Consider the following 14,416-nt stretch of genomic DNA (forward strand, 5'->3'; position numbering starts at 1 on the left):
AAGCAGACCTGAACCCCATGTAAACTCTTTGTGTCACACAGCACCGAGGTTCCTATGGGAAGGGCATGGAGGGACTGAATGCTCTCTAATGGAAAGAAGGCAGACAGGAGGAACAGGCAGACAGGCAGCAAATAGTGAGCTATGGGTTAGAATATTGGAAGTACCACTGCTATTGCAAAGTGCCATCATGCCGTAACACAGAAAAACAAGGCCAGGTTTCCTCAACAGTCTAAAACTAGCAAAACCTTGTAAAAACCCCTCACCTTTACAGTGGTCGTCATACATTTCTGCAGAACGAAAGACGGGTAACAGTTACTGCACGTGGCAAATTCAGAAGCCTTTAAACAACCCATCACATTTAAATGCAGAACTCTGAACGTGTCTGCATGGGTCTACACCGCGCAGGGTTAGCTTGAGCTCTGGGAAACGTTACCATGTGTACACCGGTGTGGGGTTAATACTGACTGTCACCATGGTTGCTGTTGAACACGGTCAAACACCAGGCAGGGTGAATCCTCTCAGCCGTGTGTAATGTGTGTAAAATCAAATGTCTCGTAGCTTATTTAACCACTGGACTTCACTCTAGACGAGTGCTGCTTGGGTTTATTAAATGATGATGGACCTTAGGATTCTGTTTTCAGCTTTCTAAGTGAGTTGACTTCTGTGTAGTAATACTACAGATGCAGCCTGTAAATAAGTTAGTTTTTCCAATGTCGATTAAAGAAAATGGTTGCGCCTACTCTCTGTCGGTGCCTTCGTCTTGTCATAGTCATCTCCTCACCGGACTGTGGTTAAGGCTGCCTTTGACCATGTGTTGAGACAAGGTCTATTCAACAGTAAAAACAGCACGCCGTTCTGAGCCCACGTACACGGTTCACTCTGCCCTGCAGAAATTACCTTCATACTTTCACTCCAAACAGCAAGGAGCTGGTATGACATGTTTAAATACGACTCAAGTAAGAACAGCGTTTTTAGGGCGTCCAGGTGGCATGGCGGTCTATTCCGTTGCCTACCAACACGGGGATCGCCGGTTTGAATCCCCATGTTACCTCTGGCTTGGTTGGGCGTCCCTACAGACACAATTGGCCGTGTCTGTGGTTGGGAAGCCGGATGTGGGTATGTGTCCTGGTCACTGCACTAGCGCCTCCTCTGGCTGGTTGTGGCACCTGTTCGGGGGGGAGGGGGAACTGGGGGGAATAGCGTGACCCTCCCACACGCTGCGTCCCCCTGTGAAACTCCTCACTGTCAGGTGAAAAGAAGCGGCCGGTGACTCCACATTTATCGGAGGAGGCATGTGGTAATCTGCAGCCCTCCCCGGATCAGCAGAGGGGGTGGAGCAGAGACCGGGACGGCTCGGAACAGTGGGGTAATTGGCCAACAACTGTGAGAAAAGGGGGGGGGGACTTTTTGCCATAATTGCTGCTGGAGACCAGTATCAAAAAAAAGATAAACAGATGTAGTCTTTACTTATGAGTCTCGTATCACACTGTTCGTTTTTTATTCCAGCAGTACCTTGCTGGCCAGAGAGAAATACAGCTATTTTTCACCATTCTGTTAAGAATAGACGCAAATCAAGCAATGCCCCTCCTCCTGAAGACCTGCAGGCAGACGGAGGTCAAAGTGGGGTTTATAAAACACTGTGGTAGTCCACAGTCCCACTCCCCATCACCCCAACACCCCAGCATCAGTGGCTGGATGATGCAGCACCACACAGGAGGACAGGCTGAGGAGGTTCACTCCCAACAGCCCTGCTGCAGCAGCATGTATTTCAGTCTGCTGACCTCCTGACGGTGGGCCTTGGTAAACAAGCATCAACATCATTGCAGTCTGTCATTTGTGACAGTAGCTAGGCGATTTAGAATTTCCTGAGCCAGTATAAATCTCAAGGTAGTCGTTGACAGCCAGTCTGCTCCCTGACACCTGTTAATTCCCACCAACGCCTGTAAACCAACAAAGAATCTGGCCCAAGATTCTACTGTGAGCTTTACAAGGCTCTTGTGTTGCCCTCTCCCCCTTCATGGGCTCAGCGTCCGTATGTTGCTGTTGATACAGGACTGGTATTGACATTTTTGCTTTGACGGGTTAAGCCTGAATCTGGAAGCCTGCCGACAGAAAAAAAATTAAATTATTCCAATTAGCTGAAAGTGCGTGGTGCTAATGCTAGGCTAGCACGCTCCTCTCATGCAGTAGCTTGTGGTGTTATTTGCAGGAGCTGCTTAATCGCTCCTCTTTTACTGTATTAATCTCTTAATGCAGGCCTTTTTAACCTTTAACTCTTCCTCCCCTGTCTTCTGGCGTCTCTTGGATGTCATTAACATCCACACCACCTCGTCTCTTTCTCATTGAAGTCAAATTTGTATTCATCCACGACTCCCCTGGAACCTGACCAGGCTCTATAAAAGACTGTTCCTGCCTCAGTGTTCCACAAAGTCGAATTTATGGCCACTAAATCAGCATCCTCTCGGGGCGCCGCGTGACAAACTTTGATGTGTCTAACCTTCAAATCTCCACGTTATCTCTGAACCATCCCCTCGGCTTAGGAGGAAATGAAAACTTTGATGTATATATCATATCTGGCCAGAGAAGCAGCCCGAATCCAGAGGCCGGGAGCAGGTCTTAACTGGATATGTGGCTCATGACATTTGGTAGGTGTGTACATTGTTGGTGTGAACGCTCTGATGATGTTCACAAAGAATCAACACACACATCCAGAACAAAGCACCTCTGAATGCCACACCTCCCTGGTGACTGTGAATAGAAATGGGTCTCACTCCATCCTGTGTCTCGCAGTGCCTGGAGCCCCGCCCAGGAAGGTGGAGGCCGATGCTCTGAACTCCACGGCCCTGAGGGTGACCTGGAAGCCTCCCCTCTCTGTGAAGCAGCATGGCCAAATCAGAGGCTACCAGGTGGTGTACTCCCGGCTGGAGAATGGGGAGCCCCACGGGCAGCCTGTCATCATGGATATATCCCTTCCTGAAGCCCAGGTAACGTCCCTCCACCTCTCAGCTCAGCTACAGCCATCATAACCTCTGTGTATGTTGTGCCTATAGGAACACAAAACACACCTCATGTGAACTAATGTAAGATCTGAATAGTAAATAATGAACTTATGTTCATCATTGAAACAAGCCGGGAAAAAGATGGCTTGGGTCACGGCAAAAAAAAAAAAAAAAACTAAAGTCAAGGTCAAAATAAATCCAAACTGCATTAGCAGTCAGTGATGTGAAGCTGAAACAGATGATGTGCTTGGTGTCGTGTCCTGTCAGCCTGGGAGTCTGGCTTCATCATTATGGAATGGCTGAATCATCTGGGTGTACACTGCTGATGTACTGGCATACACTACTGGTGTACCTGTATACACTGCTGGTGTACTGGTATACACTACTGGTATACCTGTATACACTACTGATGTACTGGTATACACCACTGGTATACTGATATACACTACTGATATACCTGTATACACTACTGGTATACATGACTGATATACCTGTATACACCACTGGTATACACTACTGGTATATCTGTATACACTACTGGTATACTGATATACACTACTGATATACCTGTATACGTGACTGGTATACCGGTATACATGACTGGTATACCTGTATACACTACTGGTATACCTGTATACACTACTGGTATACTTGTATACACCACTAGTATACTGATATACACTATTGGTATACCTGTATACACTACAGGTGTACTGGTACACACTACTGGCCAAGATGGGCAGGTGTAATAGTCACTACATGATGAAATTAAAAAACAGATGACCATTTCAAAATGGCCAAAGACAAAAAGTCATCGTTTTAAAGAGTCTTCTGCTATATGTAATATTGGATGTCGGCACCACAACATGTCATAATTGCATGTGAAGCATAATAATACAAATAATAATACATTTATAATAATTATATTATAAATGTATATTATTTGACAAATTGCATATTACTATGTTATTATATTAATATATTAAATATGATCATTTATTATATATTATTATATAATATATGGGTGGCACAGTGGTTAACGCAGTCACCTCACAGCAAGAAGGTCCTGGGTTCGAGCCCCGGGGTAGTCCAACCTTGGTGGGTCGTCTCGGGTCGTCCTCTGTGTGGAGTTTGCATGTTCTCCCCGTGTCTGTGTGGGTTTCCTACGGGGGCTCCGGTTTCCTCCCACAGTCCAAAGACATGTAGGTCAGGTGACTCAGCCGTACTAAATTGTCCCTAGGAATGTGTGTGTTTGTGTGTGTGTGTGTGTGTGTGTGTGTGTGTGTGTGTGTCGGCCTGGCAGCCTGTCCAGGGTGTCTCCCCACCTGCCGCCCAGTGACTGCTGGGATAGGCTCCAGCATCCCCGCGACCCTGAGAGCAGGATTAGCAGTTAAGACGATGGATGGATGGATAATATATGATATATTATTTATATTATGTATTATTTTTCTATTATAAATCATTATATTATTTTTTATTTATATTATATATTATTTTATATTATGAATAATTATATTATTATACATAAAATATATAATTATAGTAATAGAAATTAATGCAGTGTGAATGCTCATTCACACTGAAGTGGGAATGAGCAGCAGTGTATAATAATGATAATATAATAATAATAATAATAATAATGATAATCCTAACATATTTCATAAGTCACTGGCTAGCAGCCTTGTTATGATGCTGCAGTATAATCCCAGACAGCATCTCAAACAGACACTTGTGTTAGACGTTGAAATATGAGTCCATATTTCACTCTCCATGTGGCCCTTCTGTGTGAGCTTCATAAAGCTCAGAGGCTTACATGATTTCTTATCTTTCGCTGAAATAAAGGGAGGATAAAATGGACCAAAATAACTGCTGCATGCCCACCAAAACACTTTCCTGATTAGATCCAAACTGTGGGATTTTTATGCTGATAATGCAAATACAACTCTGTTATTCCATCCAACTGATTACATCCCATTCTTAATGCACTTTTATTTGTATTGTAGCAGCGGTGCCAGAATAATGGACAACAACAAATCCTGCTTAAGAAGGATATCCAAAGTGCCCCTAATCTTATTATTTGTCAGAGAAAGCAGGGGTTTTTGGGTTTGTGTGTGTGAGTGTGTGTGTATGTGGGGGGGGGGGGGTTATTAGACCAGTGCTAGCATGTAGGAGCATGTCTTCTCTGGAGGTTCTGCAGAGCTTATCTGCACAGCAGGCCGTGGTGAGCAGCTCAGCAGACAGGCCATGAAGGTGTGTTGAAGCGTGTTTGCAGAATATCACATAACAACATACCTCATCTTCATTACACTCACTTATCTTGGATTTGGTCCCTTTACAATCTATATTGTCTTTTTCTTCCTCCAGTCCTTGAACCAGATAGAACATTCCTAGGATTTGTTTCACGTTTGCTAAGGTTGTGGTATATTTCCTTGCCATTGTCTATTAAGATGCCTTATTGATAGTAAGGCTGCTCTTCAGTAGCAGTTTTGGTTTTGTTGGTTAAAATTAAAAACTAGCTCAAAGCAGCACTTTATTCCCTAATTTACAGCGAGGGAAAATATAATAATAATAATAATAATAATAATAATATTGTGACGTGGTTAAATAATGGACTTCTTAGACACTCTTTCAGAGTTAACAAGTAAGCTTTTAATGACCGCAAGTCAAACAAGTCAGAACAGACACAAGTTTGTATGGGTCTTCGCTCTCCCTTTTTCGGCCACCGAAGCGACCCCATCTACCTGCCTACTCTTTACCCTTATGGTGGGAAGCAGCATGTTATCTAATCTAGCTTCTCTCATAACGTCTCCATTACCTTCCACCACATCACCGCTATCTGTAACAGATATGTCCGTTTTTAACATGTTCCATATCCCACAACATAACCAAAACATCGACCGCTCAGTTGCATTGTGGGTAATATGTGAATGAACCTCGGGGCAGAAACACTAGTAGAATTCGCCACACTGCCCCCTTCCTTGAAAGACCAACGTCCCGTTGGCCTAACCCAAATCCCATGTGGATGGGTCCATCCACCATGAGGGTTTCTTCCGCCGAGCACCTCTCCCATCCCGGGCTGTGCCTTGTCGCGGGCTGCTGATAGATGACGGGGGCGGCTCTGCATTCGCTGGGTCTGAGCCCCCACCTTCGACATCACCGCTGTTTCTATTCGTGGCCAGGGAGGTTGGCTCTGATCCAACAGTGTCCTTACCCCCTCCCTGGACCCCGGTAGCCTGGTCTACAGAGGAGGAGGAGTCTGGCACCCCACCTCCTCCCACCGCACTTTCAGTCCCAGCTTGGTCACTTTCCCGGCTTAAGTAAGGTGTGAGGCGATCTTGGTGAAGGATGACTATCCGAGGGTGGCTGTGGAGCTTCACTCTATAGGTAACCTCTGAGATCCTCTTCAGGATGAGGCAGGGCCCTTCCCAGTTGTTGTCCAGCTTTGGGGACCGTCCCTTCTTTCGCCGTGGGTTATACACCCATACGTTGTCCCCCTGCTGGTACGCTTTGCGGTGGCAACGTACATCATAGGCTCTCTTCTGCCTTTCCCCTGCAGAGGCCATATTCTCTCGAGCCAGCTGATGAGTAGCCTCCATCCGGTCCTGTAGTGCGTCTACATAGTGCTGGCCTGGCGGCCCTCATACTGATGGGTTTGGCGGTTTGCCAAAGACCAGATCCACAGGCGTCCGTAGCTCCCTACCAAACATTAGTGCGGCTGGGGTGCACCTCGTGGACTCCTGAATAGCTGACCGGTATGCCATGAGTACCAGGGGCAGATGGCGGTCCCAATCCTTTTGATGCCTTGCCGTGAGCATGGCTAGTTGTGTGACCAAGGTCCGATTGAACCGCTCAACCAGGCCATCACTTTGAGGGTGTAGGGGAGTGGTCCTGGTCTTCCGTACCCCAAGGCGCCGACACATCTCTCCAAACACCTGGGATTCAAAATTGCGTCCCTAGTCACTGTGCAACTCTTCTGGCACCCCAAACCGAGTGAACATCCCCTCAATGAGGCAGTCTACCACCGTGGCTGTAGATTGGTCAGGGATGGCATAGGCCTCGTGCCACTTGGTAAAATAATCCATCACTGTGAGAATGTAACGATTACCATCTACTGTCACGGGGAATGGCCCAACCACATCCACCCCAACTCTTTCCATGGGCGCCCCCACCCTGTATTGCTGCAGGGGGGCATGGGATTGCCCCACTGGCCCCTTCTTTGCATTGCAGGTGTTGCAGTTACGGCAGAACCGCTCCACGTCTCGCCGGCACCTCCCCCAGTAGAATCTTTCCTGCAGCCGCCACAGAGTTTTGGTAATGCCGAAGTGTCCCACTCCAGGAGGGCCATGTACTGTGCTTAACACTTCTTGTTGTAGTGCGTGGGGAACAACTAGTTGCCAAGTACTGCCTCCCCTCCTTGGCTCTTCCCACACGTGATAGAGGCAGCTCTCATGAAGCATGAGCGAATTCCACTGTCCCAGCAATGGTGGTGGTGGGGGAGTGGGGACCTGCCATCTCTCTACTTGGGACCTCTTTATGTGCTAGCCAACGTATCACAGGGCTCAGGTGGCTATCCCGACGTTGGAGTTCCCCTATCTTGGTTCGTGACATCTCCTCCAGTGGTGCACTTGGGACCACAAGTGTCCGCACTGTAACCCGATTCACCCGTTGCTGTTCTCGAGTCTCCAACCGGCTACAATGGCGGCAGGCCTGATCCAAACAGGGGCGTCTGGAGAGAGCATCAGCATTGTTATGTCGGCTGCCTCTTCGGTGCTCTGTGGTGAAGGTAAATCCCTGCAAGGTCTCTATCCATCTGGCTACCTGCCCTTCTGGTTCTTTGAAGCTAAGCAGCCAGCGGAGGGATGCATGGTCCATCCTCAGTAGGAAGTCCTTCCCATACAGGTAAGGCTTAAAATGCCTTACGGCCTGTACTACTGCCAGGAGTTCTCTCCGAGTCACACAGTAGTTCCTTTCTTCCTTACTCAAGGCTCTACTGTAATAGGCCACCACTCTTTCCCCTTCCCCACTGGGCTGCGACAGGACTGCTCCCACACCTACATCACTGGCGTCAGTGTCAAGTATGAATGGCCACTGCCTGTCTGGGAGGGCTAGCACTGGTGCTTGGGTCAATGCTTTCCGGAGTATCTGAAAGGAGCTCTCACATGCTTCAGTCCAGTGAAACCGTCGTCCCTTCTCGGTGAGCTGGTGGAGCGGACGGGCTTTGTCTGCAAAGGCGCACATGAACCGACGGTAATATGATGCCAGTCCCAGAAAACTCCTCACCTCCTTTCCTGAGGTGGGCGTTGGCCAATCTCTGACTGCAGTGATCTTGTCATTGTCTGTGGACACACCTCCGGGCCCCACCACATGTCCGAGGAACCTTGTCTCTCACTGCAGTAGATTGCATTTCCTCGGATTGAGTCATAGGTTGGCTGCCTTGATGCGTTCGAGCACCAGTCGGAGGTTGGAGAGGGCCTCAGTAAACGTAGCTGCATGCACCAGGAGGTCATCCAGGTACACCACGCAGGCAGCGCGAGGGATGGGGCCAAGGACACGCTCCATGAGGCGTTCAAATGTGGCCTGGCTATTACATAAGCCAAATGGCATGACTGTGAACTGCCAGAGTCCTCGGCCAATGGTGAACGCAGTTTTTGCCCGGGATTTTTGGGCCATCTCTACCTGCCAGTACCCACTTCTTAAATCCAGGGAGCTGAACCATTGGGAACCCGCCACACAGTCCAGAGCTTCGTCGATGCGGGGGAGTGGGTACGAGTCTTTCCGGGTCAGGTTGTTTAGTCGCCAATAGTCCACACAAAATCGGAGGGAACCATCCTTCTTGGTAACCAGCACGGCAGGGGACGCCCACGGGATATCGGAGGGTTCAATGATCCCTGCAGCTGCCATCTCCTGGATCTTTGCTTCTGCCTCTTGAAATTTTACCAGAGGGAGACGGCGAGCTCTCTGGCGGAATGGGTCCGCATTACCAGTGTCAATGTGGTGCTGTACAAGATTGGTGCGGCCACACTCCAGATCACTCGAAGTGAAGAGGTGTCTGTTCTCTATCAGCAGGTTCCGTACCTGCTCCCCCTCTTCTTGGCTCAAAATCCTCCATGCACTTTTGGGCCAGTTCTTCCAGTGCAGAGGCCGTTTCTGGTGATGTACCTTCCCATGGCCCTGAAGCCAAGCACAAGATCCGTGGTCCACCTTTATTGCCCCCCGGATTGCTGCGTACGGTAATGGCATTCAGCACTTGGTTGCCCACCTCCAGCTGTGGACCGGCCGCCCGTACCACTGCACCAATGGCTCTCAAGGCATCCAGTCCAAGGATACAGCTCTCTCGTATGTCTGCTAGCCAACAGTCTTGCTGTACCTCCATTTCTCCCATCTTAAGGGTCAGTTTACTTCTACCCTCCATTCTAGCACACTGACCTGTAACTGTCTCCATCTTTACTTCTGTCGGGATCCACTGTACTTCTTCTCCTAGGACCCCTGGTCTCACCAAGCTGATGGTGGATCCAGTGTCGACCAGGGCAATGCAGGTATTGCCATTCAGCTGACAGGAGACATGGAGGCTGAAGCCAGCGCCAATCCGTCCAATGACTCTGGGATTATTTCTCCGGGGGGAGGTTGTGTGGGCCGGCCAGTCCCCCTTTAGGCTGACCCTTGGTCGTTTCCCGGTTCAGAAGAGGCGGCGACTTGGGTGACAGGCCTCCGTACTCGTTGGTAAAAACGTCTGTTTGTCTTCTGACACTGCCTTCTTTGGTGCCCTGGTTTCCCACAGCCCCAGCACAGAAATGTCTCTGCTTGTCATGTTGCCTGGACGGATGTGCGTGGCCCCCCTTCACTTTCCTGCAGTGCTCGCACATGATGGTGCAGTGTTGGGGCCGCTCCTTTTTCCGTCATAATGGCCTCCACCTCCTCTGCCCTATGCAGCGCCTCTTCAATGGTGAGTGGCTTTGCCAGCCGCACCTGTGGCCTGAGGTGAGGTGGCTGTAAAGCCCGTAGGAAGGAATCCAGGGCCAGGCATTGGATGGCAGATTGGGGTATATCAGGATACGCATGGCTCACCAGGCGTTGAATGTCAGCCACCAGGTTACCCAACTTCTCCTGGCTTTGTCTCTGTCTTGAATGGAGTTGATCCCGGAGGCTAATCAGCGATTGGGTGTTGCCAAACCGGCGACCCAGGGCAGTGGTTAGCGCCCCGAATGATATCTCTCCAGCCGCCAGGTCTAGGAGTGCCTGCCTTGCTTCTCCCTCCAGGGCTGCGGCTAGGTTGACTACTTGTTGATTTTCTGTCCATCTCATAACCCTAGCAATCAGGCTGAACTGAGCAAGGAATCATTCCCAGCTGGAGCTCCCGTCGTAGCGCCCCAACTTTACCGAGGGAGTGTTTGGGCTTGGCCAGGGGTCGGTACAGTTGGTGAGTCTTGTACTGGAACCATATCTGCAAGGTGTGTTCCACTCTCCAGTAGTGACAAATGGGGCAGTGTGTAACTTGGGTTGAAGTTCCCTCTCAGTAGATTGTGTCCAGCTTGCTGCTGCTGCTGTTGTTTCCCCCTGGTGACATACTCTCCAGTCGTGCCCAACTTGCTCCTGATGGCTGCCGCTGGTGGTTCTCTCTCCACGGGTCATGTCCAACTTGCTTCTGGTGGCTTCCCCATGGCTTGAAGCGCCGACTGTTTTTCGTCGCACAGTCGGGGCAGGCCTCGGCGGGGACTCCTCATCGGACTCGCTCTGAAAGATAAGAATTTTTCCATTTCCTTGGGACTCTGCCCCTCGGACATTACCCAGCGCGTCTACCGCACTCAGGGGTGGGCACGGGTCTCCCCCTTCCTGAGGCCGCACTGTGCTACTCCCATCTGGCAGATAGAGCAGACCTCTAATCTCCTTTTCGAGAGCAGCGATTTCCATACGCTCACCGGCCGACTTTCGGTTACGCTCTTCGGCCAATATTTGCGGACTAAAGAAGCCCGTCCCACTTCTGACACCAATGTGACGTGGTTAAATAATGGACTTCTTAGACACTCTTTCAGAGTTAACAAGTAAGCTTTTAATGACCGCAAGTCAAACAAGTCAGAACAGACACAAGTTTGTATGGGTCTTCGCTCTCCCCTTTTCCGGCCACCGAAGCGACCCCATCTACCTGCCTACTCTTTACCCTCATGGTGGGAAGCAGCATGTTATCTAATCTAGCTTCTCTCATAACGTCTCCATTACCTTCCACCACATCACCGCTATCTGTAACAGATATGTCCGTTTTTAACATGTTCCATATCCCACAACATAACCAAAACATTGACCGCTCAGTTGCATTGTGGGTAATATGTGAATGAACCTCGGGGCAGAAACACTAGTAGAATTCGCCACACTATGTTACTACTACTACTACTAATAATATGATGATGATGGTGATAATAATTCAATATAAATAATTGTATGAGCTTTCTGCAGATACTCTTTTCAAGCTTGTTGCTTTAGCTTTGTCACAATATTCATATCATATATTTTTGGGTCTAGAAAATATCTTATGCATGCTCAATATTCCAGGTAAGGAAATCACAGGTAGTTGAATTAGTTCATCTGGACACAACGTTTATTTACAAAAAGGTTTCATCATCATCTAAGTGACCTCTTCAGTCTCAACTGACTGCAGGTACCCCCAACCTTATAAACAATGCAGTGACTGCAGGTACCCCACTCTTATAAACAATACAGTGACTGCAGGTACCCCGCCCTTATAAACAATACAGTGACTGCAGGTGTCCCCACCCTTATAAACAATACAGTGACGGCAGGTACCCCACTCTTATAAACAATACAGTGGCATAACGGCCCAAACCAACGACCAGTTTCATAAGTAAATATGGGTGTGACCATTAACTAGAGTTACAATAACCATATTATTCACAGAGGATTGAGGAATGTTTACAATCACATTATTGTAAGATGGTGACAGATGTACTCTTACCCCCCCCCACCCCCCGGTTCAGGGATGGTCATTCCCTCTTCACGTAAATGGCCTCTTTGACTCCCTGTTCAAACCAGTGTTCCTACCTAAGAAGTACCCGTAGAGGTCACTTAGATGAGTGATGAAACGTTTCTCTCAATAAACGTGGTGTCCAGATGAACTGATTCAACTTTCTGTGATTTTCTTACCTGGATTATTGATCATGCATGAAGATATTTTGACTTATTTTGGTGAGGATTGCCTTGAACTTGTACGTGAGTATGAGCAAATAGTGTATAAAATGGCAGACTACAGGAACCACCTGAGAGCCAGCCTCAGACACAGACAGAATGGGATTACACCTAAGAGCCTGCAAATGAAATCTTCAGTCAAAGGCCACCGAGCTAACCAGATCCTCCAGAAGACACAGAGCCAGCTGTTGAATGAACGGGTGAGACAAGCTAATTATACCATCGACGCTTTGAAAGCCAAGAGGAGCAGATCCAACAGAGACTCATGTCGCATTTAGATGAGACCACTTTCCAACATGTGAATCAGTTCACGGGGAAGACTCATCTAGAACATGGAAAGTGGAAAACCAGGCAGCAAAAGAAATGCATCCAGTTCATCCTACTTGGTGCACGCCAGAGACATCGGCAGACATAGATGGTGCCCTGAATGACAGACAGAGAGATGGACGCCAGACACACGTCGGCGATGTGGACAATTAGGTGAAGAATCAGTCCAACAGACAACTCACCCAAGTGGAGAAAGACATCCTTGCTAAGGGGTGGAATTTTGCTGTCAAGCCGAGGCAGATCCCACTAGTGGAACAGATCACAGCCACGGAATCGGTGATCCATAAAAACAACATCACAGAACCCGGAAGCAGAGCACCTGCAGATAAAAGTTTCAGCCTGCCTCAGCAATGCGAAGGCACCGCCGTCCAACATCAGTAGAGACGAGAGAAATGCTCTCACAACTCTCAGTAAGGACAATAACCTCATCCTCCTTCCAGCAGACAAAGGCAGATGCACTGTTGTATTAAACCAGACGGACCATCATGAGGAAGTTATGATGTTACTTAGCCACATGAATACGTATGAGCCCCTGAAATGAGACCCAGGCAGTGGTTACAAGAAAAAGGTGACAGATTGTCTGAAGCTGTTAGAACAGGACAGTGCTACTGACAGAAATAAAATGTTCCTGATTCCTGTACCACAGATTATACCCAGGGGGCGCTACACCTAGTCTGTATGGGTTACCTAAGATACATAAACAGGATGTGCCATCATGGCCTATTGTTAGTATGATTAACTCTTAAGGTTCTGGCATCTCTTCTTTACCGGTTGTAGGCAGTAATAAACATCACATCCAGAACACTGCATGTTGTGGATAAGGTGAGGGACATCATTATGGAGGGGGATGAAACAATGGTCTCTTATGATGTTACGTCTCTCTTCAAGTGTGTTGCTGTTGATGAAGCAGTGGAGGTAGTCCATATGAAATTACAAAACGACCCCGCCCTTAGCAATTGGTCCACTGACCAAGTGTGTCTACTCCTGAAGCCGTGTCTTCGGTCCACATACTTCACTTCACATACGGGGGGCAGTACTATTGGTAGAGGCATGGGTGTGCTACGGGTTCCCCGGTCTCACCTGTAGTGGCCAACTTGTATATGGAGGAAGTGGAAAAGAGGCTCTGATGTCCTATCCAGGGATACCACCTAGCCATTGGTTCAGATTTGTTGATGACACCTGGGTTAAAATTAAATCTCAGGATGTACCACATTTTCACCGACCACATTAACTCTGTGGACACCACATCAAGTTCACCTGCAAAATGACGGGTTAGCCCTCTTACACTGTGAAATTACAATTGGTGATGGGGGACATTTGATGTTTAGCGTAAAGGAGAAATCCCACGTTAAACAGGCCCTGGTTAAGTGTGGTTATCCTAACTGGACATTTGTCATAGTCAGCAAAATGCCCAACAGTGCACCAGCCAATCGAAGAGAGAAGGACAGCAGCTGCCTAAGCGTAAACCAGTGGTGATTCCGTATGTGGCGGGAGTGTGGGAAACAGTTGAGATGTGTATTTTCCAATCTGTCTCGGTTGCTTTCAAACTCCAAAACATGCTGTGTCCAAAATTGGTCCACCCTAAGGATCGGGTCCCCCAGCACAAACAGAGCAACATAGTGTATGCTGTTAAGTGCCAGGAGGATTGCTGTGACTTGGATATCAGGGAAACCAAACAGATGCTGGCCAAGAGGATGGTTCAACACAGGAGAACTAACACGTCAGACCAGGACTCCACAGTCTACACCATCTATAGGCCAGTGGCCACTCTTGCAAGGATGAGGATTTGCACATCCTTGATAGAGGAACCCTGGTTTGAACGGGGAGTCAAAGAGGCCATTTACATGAAGAGGGAGCGACCATCCCTGAATTGATGGGGGGCCTTATGGTACATC

General features: G+C 48.3%; 1 protein-coding gene across 1 annotated transcript in view; it reads left to right on the forward strand.

Moving 5' to 3' along the window:
* Window positions 1-14,416, forward strand: part of ptprfa (protein tyrosine phosphatase receptor type Fa) — a 360,408-nt gene that overhangs the window by 168,636 nt on the left and 177,356 nt on the right. The window contains exon 11 of the mRNA XM_056277009.1: window positions 2,791-2,984. Coding sequence (XP_056132984.1) covers window positions 2,791-2,984 — 194 coding nt within the window. The remainder of the gene's footprint in view (window positions 1-2,790; window positions 2,985-14,416) is intronic.

This window comes from Lampris incognitus, chromosome 3 (assembly GCF_029633865.1).
Source record: "Lampris incognitus isolate fLamInc1 chromosome 3, fLamInc1.hap2, whole genome shotgun sequence".
NCBI lineage: Eukaryota > Metazoa > Chordata > Actinopteri > Lampriformes > Lampridae > Lampris > Lampris incognitus.